General features: G+C 39.4%; 3 protein-coding genes across 17 annotated transcripts in view; 1 reads left to right on the top strand and 2 right to left on the bottom strand.

Moving 5' to 3' along the window:
• Positions 1–553: 553 nt before the first annotated feature.
• Positions 554–19,439, bottom strand: efhb (EF-hand domain family, member B). 5 transcript variants are annotated; one of them, XM_086078624.1, is made up of 13 exons: positions 16,927–17,158; positions 6,838–6,897; positions 5,847–5,990; positions 5,376–5,550; positions 5,184–5,294; positions 4,698–4,818; positions 3,977–4,060; positions 3,830–3,906; positions 3,592–3,752; positions 2,863–3,070; positions 2,573–2,788; positions 1,645–1,826; positions 554–1,059 (listed from the first exon to the last, which is right to left on the bottom strand). In XM_086078624.1, the coding sequence occupies exons 3-13, from the start codon at positions 5,931–5,933 to the stop codon at positions 910–912; spliced, it is 1,572 nt and encodes a 523-aa protein (XP_085934750.1). In that variant the 5' UTR covers positions 5,934–5,990; positions 6,838–6,897; positions 16,927–17,158; the 3' UTR covers positions 554–909. The 5 variants fall into 5 exon arrangements, with proteins under 5 accessions (XP_085934750.1, XP_085934748.1, XP_085934751.1 ...); XM_086078622.1 differs by lacking the exon at positions 16,927–17,158 and adding an exon at positions 7,016–8,839; XM_086078625.1 differs by lacking the exons at positions 6,838–6,897; positions 16,927–17,158 and adding an exon at positions 18,757–19,439.
• On the top strand, positions 7,398–13,386 carry rab5ab (RAB5A, member RAS oncogene family, b). Its single transcript, XM_086078639.1, has 6 exons — positions 7,398–7,712; positions 9,090–9,288; positions 9,572–9,723; positions 9,811–9,933; positions 10,964–11,057; positions 12,409–13,386. Exons 2-6 carry the CDS (start codon positions 9,123–9,125, stop codon positions 12,522–12,524), a joined length of 651 nt encoding a protein of 216 aa, XP_085934765.1. The 5' UTR covers positions 7,398–7,712; positions 9,090–9,122; the 3' UTR covers positions 12,525–13,386.
• Positions 19,440–19,577: 138 nt separating the features above from the next.
• Positions 19,578–26,263, bottom strand: part of znf385d (zinc finger protein 385D) — a 115,474-nt gene continuing 108,788 nt past the window's right edge. For 10 of the 11 annotated variants that reach the window (XM_086078634.1, XM_086078635.1, XM_086078632.1 and 7 more), the window contains one exon: positions 19,578–21,140. In XM_086078634.1, the coding sequence (XP_085934760.1) occupies positions 20,901–21,140 (240 nt within the window). In that variant the 3' untranslated portion in view covers positions 19,578–20,900. The remainder of the gene's footprint in view (positions 21,141–26,263) is intronic. The other variant, XM_086078630.1, reaches the window with a different exon arrangement.

The following is a 26,263-nucleotide window of genomic DNA, read 5'->3' as shown; positions in this document are numbered from 1 at the left end:
CACTACTAAGCCCCACTAGTAGGAATGCGTCATGCACTAGTAACCTCCTGGACCCTACACTAGTAGTACCAACATGCCCACTAGTAGTTCTGCCTTCCTAGTAAGTTGTCCTACTAGTATGCCAAAGTCATCCTAATAGTTTGCAGTAGAATTAGAGTACTAACGTGCATTCTAAAAGTATTTCACTGGCACTTGTCAAGGGAAAAAGGGGTACAACATCAAGTTTTACCATTTCTTTAAAAAAATAAAATAATAATAATTGTTGGACGGAGAACACATCACACTGTGTAGTGAAAAAAAAGACTCTTAAATGTAGCATGTAGCATGTAGCAGAAGGCCATAAAACCGCCACATCGACACGTTTGCTTCACTTCACAAGATGATGAATACATTTTTCTATGGCGTGCTAATAAGATTACGCGTAGCGTCGTTAGCTTAGTGACGCGACGTCAACATGACGACGGACACGGCGTTTAAACAATTTGTCACGGCGCCGCGTCACTCCCTTTAAATGGCGGCAAACACAAAGAAGCCCAGACAGCACGTGTTATTAATTAATATTTTGATTTATTTAAAACTATTTCACAGTGTCAGCGAGTCGAGGCGGCGTGCCAACAAGACGCTTCATTAATCCGCTTAGCGAAAGTGATGGCAAAATAGCGCCGTGAAGCCATAAATGAATTGTTTTGTCTTTTCGATGCAATTAGACATCAAATAAAATATTTGCACAGAACACATGATAAAAACACACAAAATCATCTGCATGACTCGATTACAATTCCACAGGTTTTTGTTCCAAGGGTAAATGAAGCTAATTTTCTTCTTGATTAATGACATTTTTCAGGATTTTGTAGTGACATAAAATGCCATACCAAAATAAAAAAAATTGAAAAAACAAAATTGTTGTCCTTACGACATAGCTTTGATTTCCTGCAGTACCGTAAGGAAGGCTTCCACGCAGACGTCACCGTTGGGATGCCTCATGGACGCCAGCTTCCAGGCCTCCTCGAGCGTCTCCTCGGGAATGTCTGCGGCCACGTTCCCGAAGATCTCAGCGATCTGGCGACGGAAATTGGAATATTTATGACGCAACAAAAAAGCTCTTTTAAACAATGGAAATATGAGTGGAAAACTCATGTCAAAGTAGGCAGGCTGAGCAAAAATTTGAAAAAACGGGACGATTTAACTTTAATTTTGCATTAAAAGCAAAGTCAACCTTAAACATTTCTTGACAATAATATGCTATATGCGACCTCCTTAGTCTAAACATGACATTCTGATTAATGTTCTGTTTGTGGAATATGTAGCAAAATCCAGTCGTTTTTATCCATCCCAGGCTGTCGACTGAAGATGACGTCACAGTTGCTCGGGCAACAACCAATCACAGCTCACCTGTTTTCTGAACCTAAGATGTGATTGGTTGTTACCTGAAACCTGAGCTTCTGCTGCTCAACTCAGATTCCACTAACGCAATAACTAACTAGAATAACATATTTAGACTAATGGGGCTGCATAAAACATTATTGTCAAGAACTTTTTGGGGGGACTTCCCCCCTTTTTTTTTTAAAGTTGCCCTTAAATAGCATTAGAAGCGTCTGTGTGTGCCAATTATTTGCACTAATCCAGCGTATCAACATCACATACTTCTTTCTTGGAGCGCGGGCAGAAGAAGTGATCCTGGTAGACCCCCTGGCGTCCGTACACTGACGGCAGCAGCAGGTCCACCGCCGAGGTCACGTCACCGTAGTTGACGTTGTCGTTGATCCTCCGGATGCGCGGGGGCGCGATGTCTGTGCGGACCGTCGGTACCCCGTAGGTGCGAGTGTCTAAGGGAGTGACAATATGATTGAAATATGTCCCGATACGGAGTTCCACAGTACATCGTTCGTGCCTCTCCTATACAGGCAAGTCCTTGTGTAGTACCGTGTTGTGCTGCAACATGCCAGGCAGCACTGAGTTCTTCCGGAAAAATAATTATGACCAAGGAGAAAAGGGCGCCGCTTAACTCATTTGCTCCCAAAAACGTATAAATATGTTCTATTTTAAATATTACCATGCTCGCAAAGACGTATTTATATGTTTTTTAAGGCTTTGATGCAGCCTCTGAACTGAAGAGAATGCTAGAACCAATGGTAGTTGTTACGAAAACGGCCAGCAGGTGGCAGCAGAGTACAAGAGATCAACCAGGGGCCATGTTGAAAAAAAGCTTATTTACCCACTGTTTTAAACAGATTTGTGAATAACGATGAAACTAATTGCTGCAAAACGGAAACAGATAGAAATATACTTTTTTTTCCTGATGAAAGGAGAGACTCTAATGTTTCTTTTGGTAGGTTCCATGTTTTTATAGCAATAGACCACAATATCATGTGGGCCTGGCAAAATCAGTCAAAATCCAGTAAAACAACCAGGAGCCGGGGTTGCCTCAATGAAAATGAAAGTGTAATTTTTTTATTTGTCTTTTTTAATAATCATTTTCACCCAGAGTAGTGAGCATGGTTGTACGATCTGTTTGTATGTGTTGCTTGACTAGCTCAATGTGTATGTAAATAAAATGGACTCTGTGACTTACTAGATACTTGCGGCTCAACCACAGCGGCCCCAATGAAGGAGGCCATGGTGATGAAGTGGTCAGAGACGGGCTCAGATCGTCTGAGGGTCCTGACGGTTTTCTTCAAGCTGCCGGTCCTGAACGGCTCCAGGTCATCGGTTTTCAACAAAGCGCCACGACCAGGAAGTCCAGACGTTCGCAATTTGAGGTCACAGTCTGAGCCGGTCTGGAACTGGGCTGAATCGACACAGAAAAAAAGAAAAGTGAATTCTCTTCTATTGACAAATTCTGCACCCGTGGAACTCACTCACCATCCATGACCAGCTGCTGATCCCGTCTGTCCAGCGGCATCTTTTCCTTCCAGTTGAGGAAGTTGGCAAACTCAAGGAAGTCGATGAATCCGTCTCGGTCGAGGTCGCAGTCATTCATGACGTCTTCCAGGACGGCCTCACTGGCGCCCAACTTGAATTGCCGGCACACTTCCTGCAGGTCCTCCTTATCGATCCGCCCTTTGCCTTTCTAGGAACAAAACGGCCATCCTGGTTTGTGGACGAAGTTCCTATTTATTTTATACATACTGTATGTATGTATGTCACTCTAAATCTGTGTTCATTGACAATCATAGTTTGTCCAAGTGGTGTTGCCATAGACACTTTCTGACCAATCAGTGGCAGGCGGTATTTGGTACCTGGTCCTTCAGTGAGGACCTGTTGATTTTTCTGAGGGAATTTTAATTATGTGGACGGTCGCATGGCTTCATCCAGAGCCCAAAATATAGCCAAAAATGCTTTATACTGCACTGTGATTGGCCAGTCTACATTTCAGGGGGTGTGCAAAAAAATTATTGACAGATTTATTCCAGTGTATACAGAAAGTTTTCTGGGTTTTCTTTTTCACATTTTATGTGACATGGTAAAGGCTGACGTGTTTTTTTTTTGTATTATGTTGCAAAAAATATATATAAAAAGGTGGAAAACAAAGGTTATAAAATAGAAATTAACAAAACAATTCCAATGCCACACTTGTGTGTCCACATGTACCTTGTCATAGTGCCTGAAGGCCTGCAGCAATGACGGAAAGTTGTGCCAGTTGATCATTTTGAGGCGGTTCCGCACGGCGATGGCCAGGCAACGCTGGCGCTCGCCGGCTCGCACTCGTTTGTCCGCCGCCTGCTTCGGCGAGTGGATCAAATCCGCGACATCTACGGAAACATGCGGAAAACGGCACGGTCCCATCTCAGCTTACACTAATAATCTACTTTCATAAAAGAAAACTCACTGAATTTATCTTGTGGTATGATGATTCCAAAGGTGTGGTCTGGTGACAGCTCAATATTGTTTCCTCTCCTGGGAGAACTACATTGAGAAAAAGTTATAAAAGTTGAAGTTTTGACATTTTGAGTGTGAATTATAAAAAAAAACATACTTCTTGTTCACGCTCCCAATTTGTTGTTCCAACTTTTGTTTGCTGTCTGGAGATCTCATCCACGTGGGGTTTGAAAAGTACAACCTTCAGAAAATAAAATATTTTAAATAAACACTTACTGGACAAAATCCAACATGCTTGAATCTAAACTCCACAGTTTGTTGTGTAATCTGTAATGTGGCATTTTCCCATCATCCCAAATAATTCAATTATAGACATTTTATAAAAATTTGGTAGAATCGTTTTTTTTTAAATTATTAATGGTAATTTATCCCCCCCAAAAATATTAATGTGAAATAATGTATAATTAAAATACATAAATAATCCATACATACCAAATAATAAGCTAAAAATAAATACAAAATAATTTAAATAAAATAATAGATCATATAAACGTTGTGAATAAAATATTTAGGAATCAAGGAAACAAATATATACATATAATTTTTCCAGAGGAAGATTTTGGTAAATTACATCAAAATATGTTTTTTTGTTTTAGTTGATGGTTCGCTTTCTTGCATTTGTCATTATTGTCTTGTACAACTGTGTGCATTAATCACTATCATCACAATAATGGATTGACGGTGAATTAGAAGTGGGCAATATTTCCTGGACACTGCTGCTGGGCAACCACCACTCACCGTGGGGCTGCTAATGTTGGAACCAGGCTTCGGAAAACAAACAAATAAATAAATACATAAAACATTTGCTGTGATGTCACCTGGTGGATTCTCCAAACCAACGCAGACTTTCGTCAACGTAGTATCCGTCTTTGTGTTTAAGCGTCTTGATCCCAAAGCAACTGTCTTTATTATAGTTGTACTTCCTGTCAATTTGCTCACCTGGAACACAATTACAATTTGGTGCAATTGTGGTATTCAAATTTGTAATAGAAATTCATAGTTTTTATTGCCATAAATAATTTACATCACATAAGACCATTCTCGAATTAATACCTATATTTCACAAAGCTCCATACAAACTTCAAATTTTATTTTACATTCATATTTCTGCTAAAAAGACAATCAAGATCTGCTCTATATTAAAGTCGGTTAACAATACACCCTAAATTTCTGTTTACATAAAACAATTAAATGGATGAAATTACATTATTTTTTGTTTTGGTTACTTTTGAACTCTCTTTGGATCTAGATTAAATCTGGCTTTGACAATACAGTTGTTCGTGTTCAAAGTTCTCACTTCTCACCGACAAAGTATCCGTTGTGACTGCGAACATAAACCTTGTGTGCCTCCTTTTCCTCCTTTTCCAAATCCGCCAAAGTTTTAGGAGGATAAATAACATTACCGGCATCCACATCTGCACAAACACAAAAAAGGAAAAGGACAAATGAGAAACCACCAGACTCAAAGCCTTAATAGACTAATTGAACTGACGCACCTCGATGAGTTTTAATTCCAAACCTGGTTCGCTCGTTATACCAGGTGGGAAGTCCGCCACGTTCTGGCGAGCGGCCCAGCGGCGCTTTCTGCTGCGAGGTGTACACGGACTCGCTGAACTCCTGCAGTTGCTGTTGGAACTTGCTGAGAGGTGGCGGGAGGACTATGGCCGTAGCCTGCCACAAATATAATGACAGTAACGATCATTTTTTTTTTGCATTAATATAATATATATTGCATAATATTTGGCATTAATAATAAAATATGCTAATATTCCCACGCATCTGACCGTACTGTCATTGAATAAATTTTAAGGCACCACTGATTGTGTTTTGATGTCCCTCGCGTGTTAATTATTGCTCGTCTTAAAGCATAATCATAAGTCTCTTTTGAATGTTTTCAGAAAACAAGAAGAGGAAGCATTTAGCAAACAAGAAGGGTCCACAGGCCTCGATTCCTCGATTGAGCTGACCTTTGGCAAAGGCTTGGTGCAGAGGCCGTGAACGAGCGTGTCGGCCACTTTTGGGTCGTTGGCCTTCCCGTGGTGCACTCGGATCATGCCCAGGCCCGGTCTGTTGCTGTTGTGGTACTTTCGAACCACAGGCGGCGTCGGGGGCTGGGAACAAAAAGTGGAAATTACACTGTTTTAATATTTATCACGGCTTGGGAAAGGGTGGGTATGTTGTAATATGCATATTTATAATTTACATTAGAGAGCCTTCATAAACCCTAAAAAAAAGTATCAGTCTTCAGATAATTTCACACAGAGATCCCGCATAAGAGCTGCGTTTATCTACCAGCAAAGGCAGAATATGGCCACGACTGCCTTGTGACACTGCATCATGCCATTCAATAATTAAATGATAGATATAATTGCCAGCGTCTATTGTGACATAAAATAGTCGTCTGACATCCACAATTGCTTTCAACATGACAGGGCAGGCGGGGGAAGTAAGTGTTGGTGATAAACTCCACTTGCCTGTCCCGGTATTCTGCATCAGCACCATTTATACTCAACAGTGGAGAAAAGGTGGAAGCCACAAGCCAGCAATGGCATCTTTGATACTACCTTTGAACGCGAAAATTTGCCTGGAAAACTTTGACACCCTTTATGTGTCAGTCTGTCAATCATGCATAACAGTGAAAATATGATGCCTCCCGACAGGAGCAACTGCTTTCAACACAACAGGCAGGAGAAGTTAGGTATACCTCAGAGGCGGAAAAGTAGCGGGCCGGCATTAAGCCCCTATTCCGAATTACGAGAATTTTTTTATCTTTTAGACCTTCGGGGACACAATTGTACATTTTATTTGGATTTTAAGTAAATTAATGTGTTTACTCATTGCCAGCTGACTGATAATTTAATTTTAGAAATATCTATACAGTATGTAGTTTGAAAGCCTGCATGTAATTGTAGTGTCTACGGTCCCTCAAAAACGCTATTAAGGCTTATTAGAACTTACCCTTTTTATATCTTGAAAACAAGTAGCTGCTCTGTCCCCAATAGGGACTCGTTTTCCAGCCTGGCGTGTGGCGAAAAAATGGTCCAAATGATTACGATAAAGTCAGCAAACCATTTCTAAGTCACAAGTTGGGCTAAAGTAGCAAAACTCGGACAACAACACGTAAAAGTTTACTTACCCTCGGCATGTGCGCTATCCTCAATGCGTCTGACATATTCACCTACAATTTACGTTTAATATTTACAATAATTAGCAACTAAAAAGAAAAATATATGTTCCCTGAGGGTGAAACAAGAGGGCTACCTTACTAAGAGTTTGTCGTTGCCTAGCAACATTTCAAAAGACGACAATTAAGGTGATATACTTTATGTAAAATAAATAAAATAAAAATCATTTGAACACAAAATATGAGGGCAACCTAATACACGCTACATTAGATAATAAACGTGTGTGGGGGGAAAAATGTTTCGAACAAAAAAAGGAAAAAAATGTATGACGAACGAGTTACATTTCTACTGTTTGAAAACATCGCCATTTTGTGATCACTTGATAGTCTTGTTGATTTTTTTTATTATCCCGCGAGTAATTCCTAGACGTAAAATAAAATATCCAAAATTGATAAGAATGGAGTCGCGCGTATGATTGGTGGGGCTCGGTGAGACGTAGGAGGATTGCCAGTTGCAGTCATACGATCTGTCATCATCGCTCGTACAAAGCCAACAGGGAAGTTGAGACAAGTGGCGGAGTCTGCTAGAAAAAAAACAAAAAAAAATAATCTAATGTTTCACTAATTCCGGTAGACATCAAAGTGCGTTGTTTTGTTTTGGGGGGGACTCTGTTAGCAACATTTGGCAGCGGCGGCGTCTCTTTGCTGGGTGAGTAAACGAGCCGATTACTAGCCAGCTAGCTGGCGGCTAACCGGAGGGGGGACTCCACCCGACACGGCCGCGGCTAAACAAACATCCAACCCCGAGCGCAGCACCTCCTTAGCGGGATAGCTTGCTAGCCTTATCCCGCCGCTGACGACGACACTGGAGGGGGTCGAGCTAACCCGCTCACGAGGTGACTCGGGAAGGTCCGACCGGTTGGATTGGCGCCACTTGTTGTGTTATGATGATAAACATGGACGCGTGTGAAGCATTTTGACCACATTTGTCTGACCCAAAAGACAGCGAAGTGATAGTGACGCGTTAGCCAGCTGTTAGCCAGTGACGGCTAACATCATAGCTGTCATTAGCCGTACACACCCAAATCTACCGCACATAATGTCAATGTTTGCTAAAGCGACATAAAACACACGATTGTACGCACACGCTCGGCGTGTCAGCGTGTACGAATGACACCACACGCCGTCAAGTAGAGTTTATCACCGACTTGGATTCTATCGGTGCGACGTTACGAACTTCGAATGTAGCCGCTCGGCTAACGTTAGCTACTATTGTGCTAATTCACGCTAATCAACAACAACCCGGCACATTGCTTAGTTAATAAACTTGCCCTTGTTACACGCAGACGACGGCAATTAGCGGTCAGCTGCGATAAATTAATCACGTCGCTTGTTTGTCTGGTAATGTTTGCGGGGAAAACTGTCTGTGTTCTAAATATTTCCACGTTATTTTCCAGAAATCTATTTCATGACCATTGATCTAGACTTGTGACGTAATATGATGACAATGTCAGGCTCCAAATGAGAATATTAGTGGCAAGTCTTATCATGGAGGCTGTCATAGTTGCTTGTAACTATTTGTTGAGTTTGTCAAAGCAACCAGTGTTTGTTTGTCGTGTGACATTGGGAATGCCAAACCATTCCGATGACTCAGTCGATGTGAACAGTCGTTGCTATCATCCAAGTCTGTAACTAAGGTCACCGCTGTGTAGTGACACACTTGCACCTGGGAGGTCAGACACTCCACTTGCACCAAAAGACTAAACACAGCTAACTAAGTGGTGCGCGATGTCCTTGTCTATAAACGAAAAGCTGCCAATGTGTACTAAGCAGGCACGACACTGTGCCTTGCTCACTGAGCGGAAGTCTTTTGGTTGTTAGCTCCTGGCCGTTTCCAGCAAACTAGGCAAATTTACTTTCATTTTGAGGTATACGAAACCTAGAGTTTTGGCGTTCATTTATGCAGTTTCACAGATGTAACTGCCCCCCCTGGAGGCAACTACAAAGAATGTTGTGCTAGGTTAGACCGTACAGGTCATTTAAATGTTCAGGTATTGTGGTGACATTTCCCCGTGTGTGTCTGCAGCATCCACAACAGGAAGCGTCCGGAGAAAGCGACATGGCAAGTAGAGGCGGAGCTAGCCGACCCAATGGGCCCAACGCCAACAACAAGATCTGCCAGTTCAAGCTGGTGCTGCTGGGGGAGTCGGCGGTGGGGAAGTCGAGTTTGGTGCTCCGCTTCGTCAAGGGACAGTTCCACGAATTCCAGGAGAGCACCATTGGAGGTTTGGCTCTTGTCTTGTCGCAGTGGACTAGTTGGACCAGGTCCGCGATGTACCCCTGATCTGGTTCCTGCTCCGTTCACAACAGCAGGAAAATGAAATGAACAGATAAAAAAAAAAAATCTTGTATGATTGAACTGCCCGATAGATTTATTACTTGTAATTACTTGAGTTCTTTTGGTGGGGCTTTGTTGCTATCCTAACAAGTAGGCGATTACTATATGATCGCTGTACCCCTAAAATGGCTGCCGATAACACCCCCCGTCCGTATTGTGCTTCCCCACAGCCGCCTTCCTGACTCAGACGGTATGCTTGGACGACACAACGGTCAAGTTTGAAATCTGGGACACGGCCGGTCAGGAACGCTACCACAGTCTGGCCCCCATGTACTACAGAGGCGCCCAGGCCGCCATCGTGGTCTATGACATCACCAACGAGGTATCCGTCCATTTGCTAAGGCAAGGTATAAAGTCTCCCTCGCTCGGCATCATGGGTAACTCGCTGCTGTGGCTGTTTCCTGCACAGGAGTCGTTCGTGCGGGCAAAGAACTGGGTGAAGGAGCTGCAGAGGCAAGCCAGTCCCAACATCGTCATCGCACTTGCCGGCAACAAAGCCGACCTGGCCAGCAAGCGAGCGCTCGACTTCCAGGCACGTGAACAAACTGCGCATATTTGTTGTAGCAATGTATTGCCTTCTACTTTAATCCGGTACACAGAATATTTGTTTTGAAGAGTACTGTTACTTTAATGGAGCAGTTTTTTGTTCTTACAAAGTTGTTTTTATTAAAGTATTCATTATTTTTTTCTGAAATTTTCTATTAAATTCTCATTCAATAGGTAATTAATTTATTGTAAATAGGTAATGCAATGTAGTAAAAACAACTTACTTTAATAATGTATTAATTTAATTAAATGGTGTTTAATTATCAATAAAGAATTCAATTAAAATCAAAATAAATTTCTGGGATGGACAGAGCCCACCTGCAAATAGCAAAAAATAAATCAAAATCTGAATAATTGACATCCCTTTATAATTGCCATGAAAAGAAAAAGAAAATGGCAGAGATTGGGTAAAAAAAAAAAAAAAAAATCGAAATATGCGGGAGTTCACTGTATTTTTTGAAATTTATTCCAATACATTTTGCACATTGTACATGCACTGTAACACGTAATTGATTGTATTTCATATGAATTTCTCTTTAAATAAGTAGTCAGTAGTTTTATTGTAAACAAAATATAAAAACTCATTAGATTTGCAATTTGACATGTTTCTTTTTTTATTTATTTTAATAAATAATTAGATAATTAGCTGTACACAATACAACTTAAAACATAAGATTGAATTATGAAAATGAATTTTTTGCTTACATTAACTTTGAAAAATATATATTTTTTGTATTGAATAATTGGTTAATTATTTGTGTTACATTAACGCCAAAAACAAATTAGAACAAATTACTTTATTGTGAGTAAAATGAAACTATAATTTTACATCTACGAATGACCCATCGCCCAATCAGCTCTAAGCATTGTACTGAATGTCCCGCCTTTCCCGAGCAGGTCCAGATTGATATTGTTTGAGTGAGTCACATTATGCCAGATTGCTTGAATGTAGCAGTTTAGGAATGTGAACAAGTGTGCTATGAAGCCGATGTAATGGAAGCACGTGTTGTGTTCAGGACGCGCAATCGTACGCCGAAGACAACAGCCTGCTCTTCATGGAGACGTCGGCAAAGACGTCCATGAACGTCAACGAGATCTTCATGGCCATCGGTGAGGATCTCCTTTTTAGAATGCTGCTTTTATTCCATACGCAACGCAGATTGTTATTTTTGCAACACCGTATTTTCATAAATAGTGGAAATAGTTAAAATGCAGAAGTGTATGGTGGCATCTATTTTTGGGGTGAATAATAGCATTTATTAATGTTAAAAGTATATTACGTCATGTGAAAGGTTAAAAAAAAAAGGTACTTTAATGGTGTGGCCAAATATAACTTTGTGGAGTGACTGCACATTGTCTGACAATTTTGCCGTTAATCATCTCCACATAATGTAAGGTTATCTTAAATAGTGCTTTTACAACATGCACTAAAGGCCCTTTAACCAGGAACACGATTTACCGGCAGTGTGAAGGGGCCTTAAGACGCCGCACTTATTATGCTCCGAAAGACTGTTTACAGGCTGAGTGCTGCTGTTTTGGTTAGCGACAGCGTTCAGAATGGGATCAGAAGTTAATTCTTTAGTTGAAATTATTAAAATATGTAAAATGATTTTTTTTTTTTAGTAATCAGTTTAATAAAAAAATAACCTTAAATGTATATGTGAAATTTATCATAAATGTTTTATTTACCCTATTTTAAATAACCATTTTAATTGGATACCCCCCAAACTTAATGAATATTTATAATAATGGTGATGATGATAATAATAATAGTTATTATTATCATCATACATTTAAACAAATTTTAAGGGGGGAAACGGCCAAAGAAAATTTTAAAAAGCTTAAATAATTGTGATTTTTTTTAAATGTAATTCAGAATGGGATCAGAAGTTAATTATTTAGTTAAAATTAAAATATGTCAAAGGATTTCTAATAATTTATAATTATAATTAATTAACCATAAATAATGTCATGAAATAAGTAATGTCAGGAATTAAAATGTTAACTATATATGTAATTCTTAAAATATTTTATTTAGTGGATTTTTTTTTTTAGATGGAATCTATTAACCATTTTTTAAAATTATTTTTAGATAAACGAATGTGTTTAACTATCGATTTTAGGGGGAAATGGCAACATTTTATCCATAATTATATTTAATAAAAATTAGTTAACCATATTTAATCAAATGAAACCTTTTAAATGTATACAGTATGTATGATTTCATTTTAAATAAAAATGTTGTTTCATTGTTTATAATACATTTTTAATGATGCATGAAAAAAAAAATTATTCATTTAAAATCTAATATATACACACAAATCATGCAGGAGTCTTGATCATGTAAATGCTCGGTGGGGCCGACTAAAGCACGTTGCAACCCGAGAAAGGTTTGATGAAGCGCAAAAGCTGTAAAACGTAACGAAAAGTGTGACTGCGTCGTGTGATGATGTCATCGTAGCCAAGAAGCTCCCCAAGAACGAGCCCCAGACAGCCGGCGCCAGCGGCGGGCGGAACCGGGGCGTGGACCTGACCGAGACGGCCCAACCCAGCAGCCGCACCTGCTGCAGTAACTAGGAGTGGTCCCTTTTAACCAACCCCCCCCCACGACAACACACACACACACACACACACACACGCACGCACACACATCAGCTTCCTTACATTGCTCCTCACCACCCCAGTCCGAAATAGCGAAAGACTTTGTATAGCTGCATTTCTAAAAACCTTTCTTTTCTTTTTCTTTTTTTTGTTGATGTTCCTCCTCTTTCTTTTTAAAAAGGTTTTTTAAGAAGTGTACATCAATATAATGGATGCATGTTATCACTACAACGCCTGAAGCAAACACCTTCTCACCCTCTCGTCGTAAACTAACCCCCGCAACACCGACGCCCCTCGCCCGCAAAATGGCTCTCATCATGACACGTCCCGGCCGTTTTCCCTGTTCTGTCGAGCAAAAAACCCAACAGGAGGGATTTCTTTTCGTCATAAATTTCCCCCACCTTCCTGGAGGATTCGTGGATCCCCCCCCCCCCACCCGTGTCAACGCCGCACGTTAGAAATGACCACACAACAAAAGAGATTCCGAACAATTGTACAGTTGGTTATGCTTTTTATTTTGTTTTTTTTTTAGTTTGTTTGTATTCATTCTCTTCTCGTCTCCAACTGGTAAAGCTGTGGTGTTTCTTTTTAAAAAAAATGATTATTCTAATTAGCTCTGTGTAGTGTTATTAACAAAACAAAAACAAAAAAAATCAACTCTCTGGTGTCACGTTGGAAAGGAACTTTTAATCGCATTGCACAGTGTTGATCATCATGTCTTCATTTTATACGAGCGAGTGCTTGTGACCCGCTAACGGCTCGATGGGTTTTAACCACGCGACGGGCCCGGCCGGTTTTTGAGTGTCTGAATACGACCTAATAAATTGAATAAAGATTGGATCTCTTGTACGCCATTTTTTTTTTGCTTTCTCTCGTCGAGTCAACCGCTGTACTTGAATGAAATAAAGTCATCATTTTTAAATGAACTTCTACGTACGCTAGCAGCGACATTGCCATGGTATACGTTTGAGAAGAATATTTAAGAGCGTTCGTATCATTAATTGTGCTTCATTCTGAGCTTTGTGGGATCCCATTTGAGAAAACCGTGGAATCTTGATTTAACGGACTAATGTTTGAACACACCCAATACAGTACATAATTGTTTTGTTTCGTATTTTTTTTTCATTAACAAGTACACAGCTGTTCCAATTTACAAAGAGATTTGTGTTTTTGAACATTCTTGCGTAGATTCTTAGTAAGATTGTACTCTGCGTTCTTCATTTTGAGAAACGGACATTGTTTTGACGGGAAGATTGCCCCTACCAACATGGCTGCCACGCGGACACACTTTTTAGCCTGCTCTAGTCTGCCGTAAAGACCATCTATGATGAGAGCAAGATGGAAACACGAGACCAGTCTCTGTCTGTTGATGGCGATGGAGAATTGTGGCCAATTCTTGACCTAACAAGACTTTGAAAAGAACTCCACAAATGTGCGTTTGAGTGGACTGGGCACTATTTGCTGTTTGTTGAAAATGAGGGTGGGTCAAGAAGGGCAATAAATTACATGTTGCATTCAAACAATGGCGAACAGGTGTTTTGTGATTAGAACCCGTCTCGCCTTTAAAAGTACAATAAATGTGATCCTTGCCGAAATGTCTGCTCCTTACTTTTGTGGCCGCCGTAGACCAAGGAGACCCTGTACCCGCACCTGCATTATCATGTGTGGCCCTCTGCAGTTCCCTAGCATCACCACTGGGGGGCAGTAGTGCAGCGTCACACCTCTTGATGCTTCACTTAACTATAAAAAATGCAGTTATAAGAAATATTAAATCTTGTCAGCCTGTATTTGGCATGTTCTGACCCCCAAAATCTTTTTTAAAAAAACAGGCTTTGATCTCTTGCCGTTACCATGGTGACAGGTTCCCCTCATTACATCATGTCCCTTGTGCTCCCTGGAGGGGGTCGGCAGGCTTAACTTTAAATGGAGCCATATTATACTCCCTGCATCCAGAATTTAAGAGTTCCCAGGCATCCTAATAACATTCTTTATAATCTAGACTATAGTTATACGCCCTATCTGGGTTAAGTTGTTTAGCATTAAGATAGCAGAATTGTAAATTGTAAAGTGGGTTGGTCTCAAAAATACTTCTCAAAGGGTACCTCTGTATACAATAAAATCCATTTAAAAAACAATGAGTAGACGAGGAGACTGTCCCAAATGTTGTTTTTTAAATGCTGTATAAACTACAAGTCTACAAATAAAAAAATCCTGCCAAGGGGAAATGTCTTAAATCAAGGCAAAATATGCTTGCTCTTTGCCTTTTTTATCTTCTTACCAGACATTTTTTGTGTGTGTGTGTAAGAGCATTCCACTTGCCTCAAGCATTGTCTGGAAAGTAAAAACAAAAGTCTTCTCAACTAAAGAGAAGAATATTAAATAATAAAAAATATGGTCAAGTATGGAAAATGGGGCTAAACCCCCCCGAGAAAAATAAAGTAATTCTCAAAATGTTCTGGTTGCGTCCGCTGAAGGCACTGAACTGTTAATCAAATATCATGACTGCTATGACTTGGAAATTTGCTTCATATAGCATCTTTCTTAAGCCTACATATAACTACATGAAAATATGAACAATTAAAGCCTTCAGTGGCTGGGATATTTCCACACGCCATAACAATGAAGCACGCTAAAGTGGATCACAAGTGACTTAAATTTTATTTTATTTTTTTCGCTCTTCTACGTTTCTGAATGCTTCTATTTAAAAAATAAAGTTAGTGCCAAGTTGTGCACAATACTGTACTACATTCCCTTGTTCTCCTTCTTTGGACAGACCGCGCAGTGTTTGGAAGCGTCAAAGTCAAAGAGTCCGTCTCACCTGTCTGAGCCGCTAATGAATAAGTCCATAATGGATGGAGCCGTCAATCATCAGGGAGGCGTGATTAAGTAGAGGTCACCCGCAGAAGCTAATGAGAGCCAGTAGCCACGATCATAATGATGATAATGTTCACTTTTGATTGACACTTACTATATGCCGTGCCGTGTGGAATTCCATGAAAAGTTTTGAGAAAATGTGCCTCTATGAAGTCTCCCGTCGGGGTATTATTGCACAAGACAGTTAGGAATGTTCAAAAAGTAGACGTTAGCTAACTTTGCTTGGTTTGGTTTTTTACTTGCATGCGACTGCTCCGTTAATAAAACTTTTATGACAACATACCTTTTTTTGCCTATGCAAAAAATTGTGTGTAAAAAAAAAAAGAAAGAAGAAAAGGTTTTAGCACTGCAACACATATGCTATTTAGGATTAGCATTAAGCTAGCAAATGTATGGGCTAAGATATGTTTTTTAATACACAAGGTGTAATTTTGGGGGGGGGGGGGGTTAAATTTTAGTTTGACACAAAACTTCAACTGTGAGTGGCAATAAGGAGATTCAAGCCTCTTTTTTGATTCATTGTTAAATAATTGCCAAACTGTTGCTTGTTGCGGAGTTGAGCCACTGCCACCATACTGCAATTGTGCAAACACATGAAAGCAAAAAATAAATAAAAATAAAAAATACAACAACGACTTGTTTCTTAAACAACTCACTTGTATCTCAGTATCTATTTGGCCAGATACTACTGCAACTAGCAGAGATAACATCATCTTTTTAAATTAAAATGTAATACTCAGCAGAGCAAAATTGCATCATTCATTTGCACCATTGGGGCGTAGTCACCCATTAAATATTACATGAAATTGCTCCTTGTCCAAAAACTGATCAATGATGTAATCTGGTGGAAAACATTACACAAGGAAAAAAAAAATGTTGAGTCTAGAATTAAACTCATTTACCCACATTTTATGATTCAAGCCAGTAAAATGAGTTTCAGACCTGGGCCTTCAATGCGTATTTAATCCAACTCTTAATAACACCATCACGTTGCTGCACACACAACAGTATATGACTATGTATTTATGCTATGTTATACTATGGGTTATATGAGACAGAGCCAAAATTATGCGTATTTGAGAATGAATACCATTGTAACGGCTAAGAGTGTCGTGTTCCCCGTTTCTGTTCAGCACTCTTATGGCCGAGTGTTCGTAAACGTAACAGGCGTCTCCCGGGAGAACAGGGACGTTACGTCCGGGTTGGTTGCGCGTGTTCTTTGCTATTGCTGCTCACTGCTCGTGAATTGTTTTCTGTTTCCGGTGACGGCTACGGCCAATAGTAGCTGTTTGTTCAAGATAAATAAAAGGGTATCATACCAAACAACGTTCGCTGGTGGCATTCTTGCAAGACGTCACACCATTATTACTACTAAAGCATGATAAAGTTACATTACATTATCGCAGTACAATACTACAGTACATTACAATTTAGCAGCTGCTGAACTAGTTCACAATCAATATTTATCAACATAAAAACACTAAATAAAATAAATCGTGCTCACCAGAGATGCTGATGCAAACGTAGCAGACCTGCTTGTTCCTGTCTGTGTAAGCTAGCTGTAGCGCTCATACATGCTACTCGGAAAGTGGCACAAAAATCTATTTGCGGGTTTAAACAAGCCAGCCAACAACGGTGTTGTTTGACCTAGACTAATAACGTTCTGTTTTTCTTTACAAGTGTGCCTTGAAAATGTTTTTTTTTTTTAAATCACATGTTCAAAATTGTAAACGAATCTGGGGCGCATTTTAAGTTCGACCAATCAGAAGGCGGGGAAATACCGACGTCATTATGCTGCATTCGGGGATGGTCGGAAGTCCGACTTTTCCGAGTTTAAACCAGGAAGTGTGTACGGGAACGCCCCCTTGAACTCGAAAAAAAAAGTAACCCGACTTCACGGATGGACTCAAATGTGACGTCACTCTACAATGGCAATCCTGTGGAAACACAGCCCATGAATGGTAAAACACAATTTAGTAGGTTATAAAACTAGATAGCTTTCTTCATTCATAAATATTCAACATAACTTCACGTAACACAACGTAAGTGACAGTATGCCGCTGTCTCCCTGCATGAAATTATACTGTGATTTACTGAACTGTATGGAATGCTTATGAAATAAGATAAAAACAATAAATCAAGCAAAATTGCGAGAAGGCAAGTTTTCTGGTGGTCAAAATGAGTTTTGAGGACCAAAATAAAAATAAATTATCACTATCCGCATTGTGGTTATTGTTCAGGTCGGAACTGGGGGGGGGGGGACAACTCGGATATATCCGACTTCCGACCGTCCTCGAATGCATCATTAGGCCAGTTGCTTTGGTGATTTGATCGTAATTTATTCATCTGTGTTCAATAAATGTTTTTTTTTTTTTTTTTTTTTTTTTAAGTGACCCTGATTGGTGATTGGTAAACGCAAGGCACTGGCTATTTGGTGCAAGCCTCTGGAAAATGTCATTCGCATTGGTGATTGGACACATGGTATGAAATGAAAACAAAAGAGTGTTGGACTTGAATGTAAAATGGCCGCCGGTGGCTTCGCTTGTCGCTATGGCGAGTAAAGCAACATAGTCCATGGTGTGGTTGTTTTTGTTTGTTTTTTTGTTTTCTGTTCCCCATAACTATTGACCAATCTAAAGTGTTGCGATTGGCTTGCTCTCTTTGAAGATCTAATGGTTTAACAAACATGGCATTTTGGGGGTCTCGTGAAAAGTGATGATTTTAGTGGTACAAGGATTCGGCCCGACGCCAGCGATTTGCATTAAAATGGTTGAAAAAGAAAAGGAAGCGAGTTGGACGCAAATCACAGAGCTCGTAGAGTTACGGAACAAGAATGGATGTCTTAATAAACATCAAGCGAGATTAATAAATGAAAAGTGGCGAGCTATGATAAGTGCACCCGGCTGTGCTGTCCACATTCATGACTTTCACATTAATTTGTTTTCTTTTAAAAGCCCAGATGCGCTTCACAGAAGCGAGCCCGACCGCTTTCGTGCCGACCTCTAAGAACATTTAGCAGGCAGAGAGCATCTGCTCGCCTCGGACGCACGAAAACATCACACAAAAATGTTCTTTAACGCCACTTTGTGTTACTGCTTTTGGAGAGCGCGCCGCTAAAACGCTACGGCGTGATTATGGCGATGACGTCCGTGCTGGAGAACCTTCCAGATGTTTCCTTTTTGTTGTGGTTAGCAAGTCGGCCGCTATTTCGTCAATAGGCGCTGCCGATGCTAATGTCTTTAACATTGGTGCGCGAGGAGGATTAAGGTCACTTAAGTCTACCCGCTTACCGTCGACTTGGAATACAGTGGTGCCTTGAGATAAGAGTGTTCACCTGAACTCGTTGTGTCGGATGGCCCTCATGGTTCTTCTTGCCTGGTTGTGTGACCGAAGAAATCCACAAATTCAATTAAATGAGAAACAACAATTTGAGCCTGTAAAATGTCATCTTGCAGTCTGAATTGTGGCGGAATTTATTAAAAGAACAACCGCTGAAAATCACCAGTACAGTATTGATCTTTTATAGTGAAGGAGCGTGATGACAAACACGACCAAGAGGGGGCGACAACTCCTCCTTAATACTCGTGCGTTCGTTCAAGCGTAGGCAGATGTTGTGCGCGTGTACACGTGTTGTGTACATGCGCTGTGTGTTCAACTTTTGACTCCAGAGCTATTTTGGTCTCTCGGCAGCAAAATTAAGAGGCTCGGTTTACAAATGTTCACGCGCAACCGAAGGCCAGGACATGATTGATCTAGTTGGTGTATGATTTATTTATATTTTGGGTCAGATTATAAAATCAAATTTAATTTATTTTGGTCACCCCCCCCCCTAATTTTATGGGATTATTAATGTCCTTTTTGTCATGGCGAGAAATTTAATGGTTTCAAATGTTTGTCTTGGCTGAAGTTGCCTGGTTAGGGAGTATTTTTGAGGGATTAAATCGGCCCTTCCCAGAAACGTTGAACTCATTTGCTTCCAAATCCTAATTTTCAGGGGATTATTAATGTGTTTTTTCAAGGCAGTGGATTTAAGCATTTTTTTGAGGGATTATGTGACAGAGAATGGTCAAAGTCACGGCAGTTGCTCTTTGCCAGCAATTTTTGGATCCTTCTGTACCTAATGAACTGTCCCATGACTTGAATTGAATAAGCAGATTTAACAAAGTAGGACTCTTATTTTATTTTCAAATGAACACTTTTCTCTTAACACGTTTGACACATAACACACAGAAGCATCGGCGATCCAAACAACACGCATACACACGCACGCACATACCACACACACGACTCACCCAAAAACTTTTGATAAGGGGCTTTGATGTGAATTTTCAGGATGACCCAAAATAACCTTTACAGGTGAACTTAATGTTACCTTCTGTTAGCGTTTGAACGCCCACCTGTTCATTGTTTCAGTACTTCTTTTTTTTTTTTTTTGCACAACTTGCTGTTCGACGACAGGGTGCTGAATGGTAAAACAGGTGTGTCGGAACTCGGAACGTGATTAAAAAAATTATGTATTTTTTTGATGATTTTTTTTGGATGATGCAGATTCCAATATTTGACGGGAAAAAAATTCTGATAACAGATTAATTGGCCAATATATATATATATATTTATTAGGGGTGTTAGAAAAACGAAATTATAGCGCGCAATTCATGAATCGGTTCGATATGCGGCCAAATCGATTTTTAAACATAAATTTTTTTATGGGAATATTCAACAAAACGTCTTACTTCGGGTTAGGATTTACACATTAAGCATGGTAAGAATGTTATATTAATGGAACATTAAGCCATAATATTTGATTTCAGTGCTGTTCAAACATGAAACAGACTGCAACCTGAATTTTCAGATAAATAAATACATTTTCATACAAATCTTACAGTGTAGTGTACATGTACAAGTTTACTGATTAGTGTTGTCTAAATTTGAGTTAAAAAAAAAATATCGGAATAATCAATTTATAGATTTGCATCGGGATTAATCGGCATCGAATCGAATCGTGACCTATGAATCGTGATACGAATCGAATCGCAAAAAGTACTGAAACATTAAACAGATGGACATTGGAATGTTTAAAAGAGGTCAAATGAAGTTCATCTGTATAGGTCATTTTAAGGTCATCCGGAAATTTGAAACCAAGACCAAATATTGCAAATTTTTTGGGAGCTGTGTATACATATGCAAGGACTAATACAAAAAAAACCCCAAAACGACACGTAGTCTAACCATTGAACACAGTCTAGCATCAAACGTGCACGTCAACAAAAGTTAAAGTGCAAACAGGAATGTGAGCGCCACCTAGCGACGCTCATTGAGAAATGACACTGCATAGTTCATGTATGTGTGTGTGTGTGTGTGTGTGTGTTACATTATTGCCCTCATTTATCTGTACAAATCGACCGACAGCTGTCAATCATGAATCCTGGATGCATAGACTGGTCGCCGCGTTAGGTCCGCCGCCGCCCAATCGGGGGGTCAGTACGGCGCAAAGAGGACTTGCGGGTGGGCGGTCCTGATGGGGCCGGGGGCGGGGCGTAGCAGGGGGGCGGGGAGGGACGGTGTCGGGAAGAGGGCGGCGTTGGGGGCGTGGCCGTGGGTGGAGCGCTGCGAGAACGTGTTGCTAATGGCCGCCATTAGCTGCGCGGGAAGAAGGTGGGCGGCCAGCGGCGGGCACGGATGATCTTTGCACAAATTCAACTTGATCTGCTGGATCTGCTGGAGGAGAAGGACAAAATTTGTCGGTTTCAGCTCGTTTTTGTTTTTGCTTTGTCCATTTTATTTGTCTTTATCCTTAACGTATGATTTTCATAAACATCAAAGATAATTTTGTTTTTGTTCAACTAAAGCATATATAATAAGAACATTTTGTGTAATGTTTTTTTGTATATGTTAAACATCAAAGACAAATTTGTCTTTGTTCATGTCTTTTTGTAAACATTACAGAAATAGTCTTTGATGGACCTTACATACGTTTTCGTAAACATCAAAGTGAATGTTTTGCTTGTTGAATCCAACATACGTGTTTTGTTAACATGAAAGACAATGTAGTTATTGAAGCTAATGTTTTTTTTTTAAATAAACATGCTAACATGTTTTACAAAACATCAGGTGTCAGGTGATACATTTTTCTTTAATCGTAATTAATCGCATAACTTCAATAGTTAACTTACGATTTATCACACATTTGAGATCTGTTCTAATTGTACAATAAAAAGTTTCATACTCATTCACTGCCATTGACGACTATAGACGTAAAAAATTAATGTGAACAATTTCTATTAGTTAAAAAAAAATTCATTTCATTTCATTTTTTATGAAAACCTAGATTTTTTTATTGTACATTTATAACCGATATAAAATTATCATGCGATTAATTATGATTAAACGCCTCTTATTTTTAATATATTTTTTAAAGATAGGCCCTTCAGGCAATTCATTTTTTAATTGTAATTAATCACATGACTTTACTAGTTAACTAACGATTAATCACAAATTTGATATCTGTTCTAAATTTACAATACCTTTTTTTCTAGGTTTTCATACTATTGTTAGCAAAAGTGGAAAAAAAAATGTACTAATAGAAATAGTTAAAATGAATTTTTGACGTCTATAACCGTCAATGGCAGTGAATGAGTTAACATAAAAGTGGATACAAAAAATTATACCAAGAAAAATGGCTGCATCTTTTAGTCATTGATACTGTAATTTCATAATAATTCATAAAATTTAGTTAAAACTAAAAAGATGTATGAACTGTAAAAAAATAAGTGCAATATTGATTTGTGTTGAGGTCATTTTTCTGCCACTCGATGACATAACTACATTTGTAAGACGTTGGCGACAGCTCAACAGCTCATTTTTCTTTTCATATTAAGAGCTATCTAATCTTTAACATGAAGTAAATTCTGCACATTTTTAAAATGACACTAATTTTGACACCCCTAGTATTGACATCAACATCAACCTAACTCACGGTTTTGTCAATTTGCCGCTGTTGAACCGAGCAAAAATTATTTTTAAAAGATTCCGATTTTAGTCTGTAAATAACGTATTTTGAAAACAAAGCATCATTTAACATGAACACGTTTGTAAACAAAGACAATTTAGTTTATACGAACCCTAATTTGCGTGATTCTTTGAAGTACTGATTATCAAATAAGAAAAAAGCAGCCAGTTCAATCAAAGAGATTGAAGGTGACGCGGTCCATCAGTATCACCGACGCTGGACGAGGAAATGGATTCTGGAAGAATGGCGTCCCCCCCCCCCCCCCCCCCCCCCACCAAAAAAGCCACGCCGATGACGATGAGCAGGCGGCCAGACGCCAAACTTTTTCCTTTTCATTTGTCGCCTGAATGGACGGCGATGCAATCTTCAACTGCTGGAAACGTGGAAAGTTTCTCCTGCGTGGACCGGGATCACGTCCACAAGTTCACTTACACGCTTGTTGAATACAATTTATAAGGATATATATTGTTTTCAGCTATACGCCAATCTTGGAAATGACATTTTATTCAAATGCATGCAGATGTATTTAAATCCCTTTTGGTACAGCTGTTGAATAACAACTGTCAGGTTCATTGCAATCGCTGCACGTTGCCATGAGACCAACGGACAGGATTTTTTTTATTTTATTTTAAAACACCCACAAAGTCTTGAATGGAACAAATGTGCTTGTGTATTCTTCAAAATCAAAAATGATTTTGTTTTTTTAAACATCAACACATTTTTTTTTTTGTCTTTGACCGTCTTTATTTTTGTAGCCATCAAAGACAATTTAGACTCTCAACATATTTGTGGTCGTTTTTAAGGGTAATGAACTCAATGTGTGCGTTTTTGTAGTCATCACAGATACATTTCTTATTACATACGTACATGTTTGTGTAAGTCTGAAATAATAAGACAATTTAATCTTCATTTAACATAACATAAAAAAAAATTACATAAAAAAACAATAAATTTTTTACTGAGCATGTGTTTTTGGTAAACATCTTTATTTAATCATCCGTGTTTTGTGATCAACATCAATTTAACTTAAACATCAAAGACAATTTGGTTGTTCCTGAACATCGCATTTATGGTATTTTGTCAACTTTACGTTCTTGATTTTAGGTGAATGTTTTTGAAAGGTAACTTCATCTTTTGAACCTTTTGTATGAGTTTATGTGAACCTCAAAATAAATGTACTCTTCACCGTGTTTTTGGTAAATGTCGTCTTTTACGTCAACATCGTTATTTAACTCATAAATTCATTAAAAAAAAAAGATTATTAAAAATGAGGGACGAGAGGCGATTACAATTTTTAATCGTAATTAATCGCATGACTTCACGAGTTAACTCACGATTAATCACAAATTTTATATCGTTCTAAATGTACAATAAAAAAATTATAGGTTTTCATACTCATGTTAACAAAAGTGGGGAAAGAAATGTTAAACTAAAATAAATAGTTCAAATGAATTTTGGTCGTTTATAGCCGTCAATGTCAGTGAATGAATTTAAAAAAAAAAAAGAAGAAGAAAAGCAATTCAAGTTTTTAATCGTAATTATTCGCATGACTTCACTAGTTAACTCGCGATTAATCACAAATGTCATATCTGTTCTAAATGTGCAATAAAAAAAAATCTAGGTTTTCATAGTATTGTTAACAAAAGTGGAAAAAATGTTAAACTAATAGAAATAGTTCAAATTAATTTTGGGCGTTTATCGTGAATGAGTAAACCTTGTAATGTTTTTGGGTAAACATCTTTATTAAACCTTACGTATGTGTTTTTTGTTAATGTTAACCTTAATGATATCCTTTTGGATCATATTTATTCAATCTTACGTGCATGTTTTTGAAAACATCCAAGACAATTTAATCTGAACTGAAACTTATGTTTTGTGTTTTTAACTCTTTGACTGCCAGACGTTTTCAGAAAAGGGATGCCGCCAGTGCCAGCCGATTTAAGCATTTTGACTGATTTTCAAGGTCCACAGAAAATGTTCTGTTTGGACTATGGAAACACACGTACTACCAAATGAAAGATTGGACTTTCATCTTTCATCAGAAAAAAAGAGTTTGTTTCTACCTTATTCCGTTCTTTAGTAATCAACAATAGAAAATGGTTAGTTTGACCCAATTTCGCCCGTGTTGGACCAAAATACGGAGAAATCAAGCTTTTAGTGAAACGATATTATTTCATGCATTCTAGTGAATTTGACACTTCTTTTTGTCCATGAATGATGCCACAAACACCTAAATAGTGCTTTACTTCTATAAAACACTACCACCAAGAATGAAAAAGTGTTTTTTGATAGCAAAATACGTTTATTTACATTCAACAGTGTAACAATTTGACAACAATTTGGCAAACTATTTACAAATGTGTGCAACTGTGGTGCTATTTACAAATATGTGGATGTTTCAACGACAGTTTTTCTTTTTGTAACACTCTCCTGCGTGCAAGGAGACGCAACAGCATTTGCACAAGATTGCCTCTTCGCGTGCGCCACTTTCTTGCCGGCCGTTTTTTTCCGGGGAATAGCAAGTATATACTGCAGTGTGTGTCAAGTCTAATATCAGGATCATGCTACGGTTACGTTACGGTGGTGTTACGTCTCGCTTCCCCGTGTCCTTCAGTTGCTATACCGGGTGGTAGGAGATCCATTTTATCCACTCCATTCATGGTGGCATCGTAGTCCAGAAACAGTGTCTTCTCCGTGATCAGACTGTACCCGCTCCTCCGATGAATATGCATTGGACTCGGGGTACTCTTCATTGTCCGATCGAATGTCCGCTTGTGCAGCTCCGCGTTTTCCGGCCTTAGCAGCGCTAGCCGCGCTAGCCGCGCTTTGCCGATGAGGCTTACTACTTGTTCATAACAGTCACGCCAAAGCTTCCAACTTTGGCGTAGAGCTCGTTGTCATCTTCATCATCATCATCAATCTGCATTGGTCGATGCCAACTCTCCATCGCCCGATCGAATGTCCGATTGTGTAGAAGTACCCGGCCGGCTATTGTGCGCGTTTTCCGGCCTTAGCAGCGCTAGCCGCGCTAGCCGCGCTTAGCCGTGAGGCTTACTACGTGTTCATAACGCCAAAGCTTCCAACTTTGGCGTAGAGCTCGTTGTCATCATCATCGTTGACATCAATGCGCTTTTTAGTATTGATTGATGCTTTCCGTCTTTGAAAAAAATGCTCAAGCTGAGCTGCTTGTAACCGGTTGCTTGGTCAAGCCATTGTGGCTTGGATCAGCCATTGTCTCCTCAACACTCTAGCTCCGCCTCACGTCTTCTACTGACGCCCACGGTGGGCGGCCCATCCAACCTTGTGCAAAGAGAGTCATCGCTGCCCTCTAGGGGCCAAAACGAGTCTTTGACTAATCAGATCAGCCTGATTCTTTCAGCACAGCTGCCCAAGGCTTTCCTGCACCCGTTTTTGAAAAAAAAAAAAAAAAACATAGGGGACGTCTTTTAACGTCCTCGGCGCCCTTCCCTAGGTTTATGCTAAACGTTTTATAACGTTTATGGCAGTCAAAGAGTTAATATCGTCTTGAAGCTCGTCATCCTTATTCAACCGGAAATCCATATTTTTGTAAACATCAAAGACAATTTCATCCTATATTCGAACGCAACGTGTGTAATAAATGACCAGCTATTGTATGAAAAGCCGAAATGCTTCGGCGAAGACAGTAAAGTTTAATAGCGCGAGACAAAACCCCAAATGGCGGCGGACGGCGTTGATGTGAATTTGTGTTTGCAGCTCCAGCCTTCAGTTTCACACACACAGTGAAGCTAATAGTGTGAAAAGGTGACCAAAGTTATCCGGCCTAATCTTCTGTATCCATAATGGAAACGCG

The sequence above is a fragment of the Leptonotus elevatus genome, chromosome 6 (assembly GCF_054856555.1).
Source record: "Leptonotus elevatus isolate MCC_2025b chromosome 6, RoL_Lele_1.0, whole genome shotgun sequence".
NCBI classification, from domain to species: Eukaryota; Metazoa; Chordata; class Actinopteri; order Syngnathiformes; family Syngnathidae; genus Leptonotus; species Leptonotus elevatus.
Note: the sequence above shows the minus strand (reverse complement) of the source record. Positions and strands in the feature narration are given on the sequence as shown.

Excerpts from the sequence above, each read along its gene's own strand:
- rab5ab (XM_086078639.1), top strand. The coding sequence starts at position 9,123 with ATGGCAAGTAGAGGCGGAGCTAGCCGACCCAATGGGCCCAACGCCAAC. Across the intron at positions 9,934-10,963 it reads AGCGAGCGCTCGACTTCCAG|GACGCGCAATCGTACGCCGA; the intron begins GCACGTGAACAA and ends TGTTGTGTTCAG. Across the intron at positions 11,058-12,408 it reads CGAGATCTTCATGGCCATCG|CCAAGAAGCTCCCCAAGAAC; the intron begins GTGAGGATCTCC and ends ATGTCATCGTAG.
- efhb (XM_086078622.1), bottom strand. The coding sequence starts at position 7,051 with ATGTCAGACGCATTGAGGATAGCGCACATGCCGAGG. Across the intron at positions 5,991-6,837 it reads GTTTTCAAGATATAAAAAGG|CCCCCGACGCCGCCTGTGGT; the intron begins GTAAGTTCTAAT and ends TTTTGTTCCCAG. Across the intron at positions 5,551-5,846 it reads GCACCAAGCCTTTGCCAAAG|GCTACGGCCATAGTCCTCCC; the intron begins GTCAGCTCAATC and ends TATTTGTGGCAG.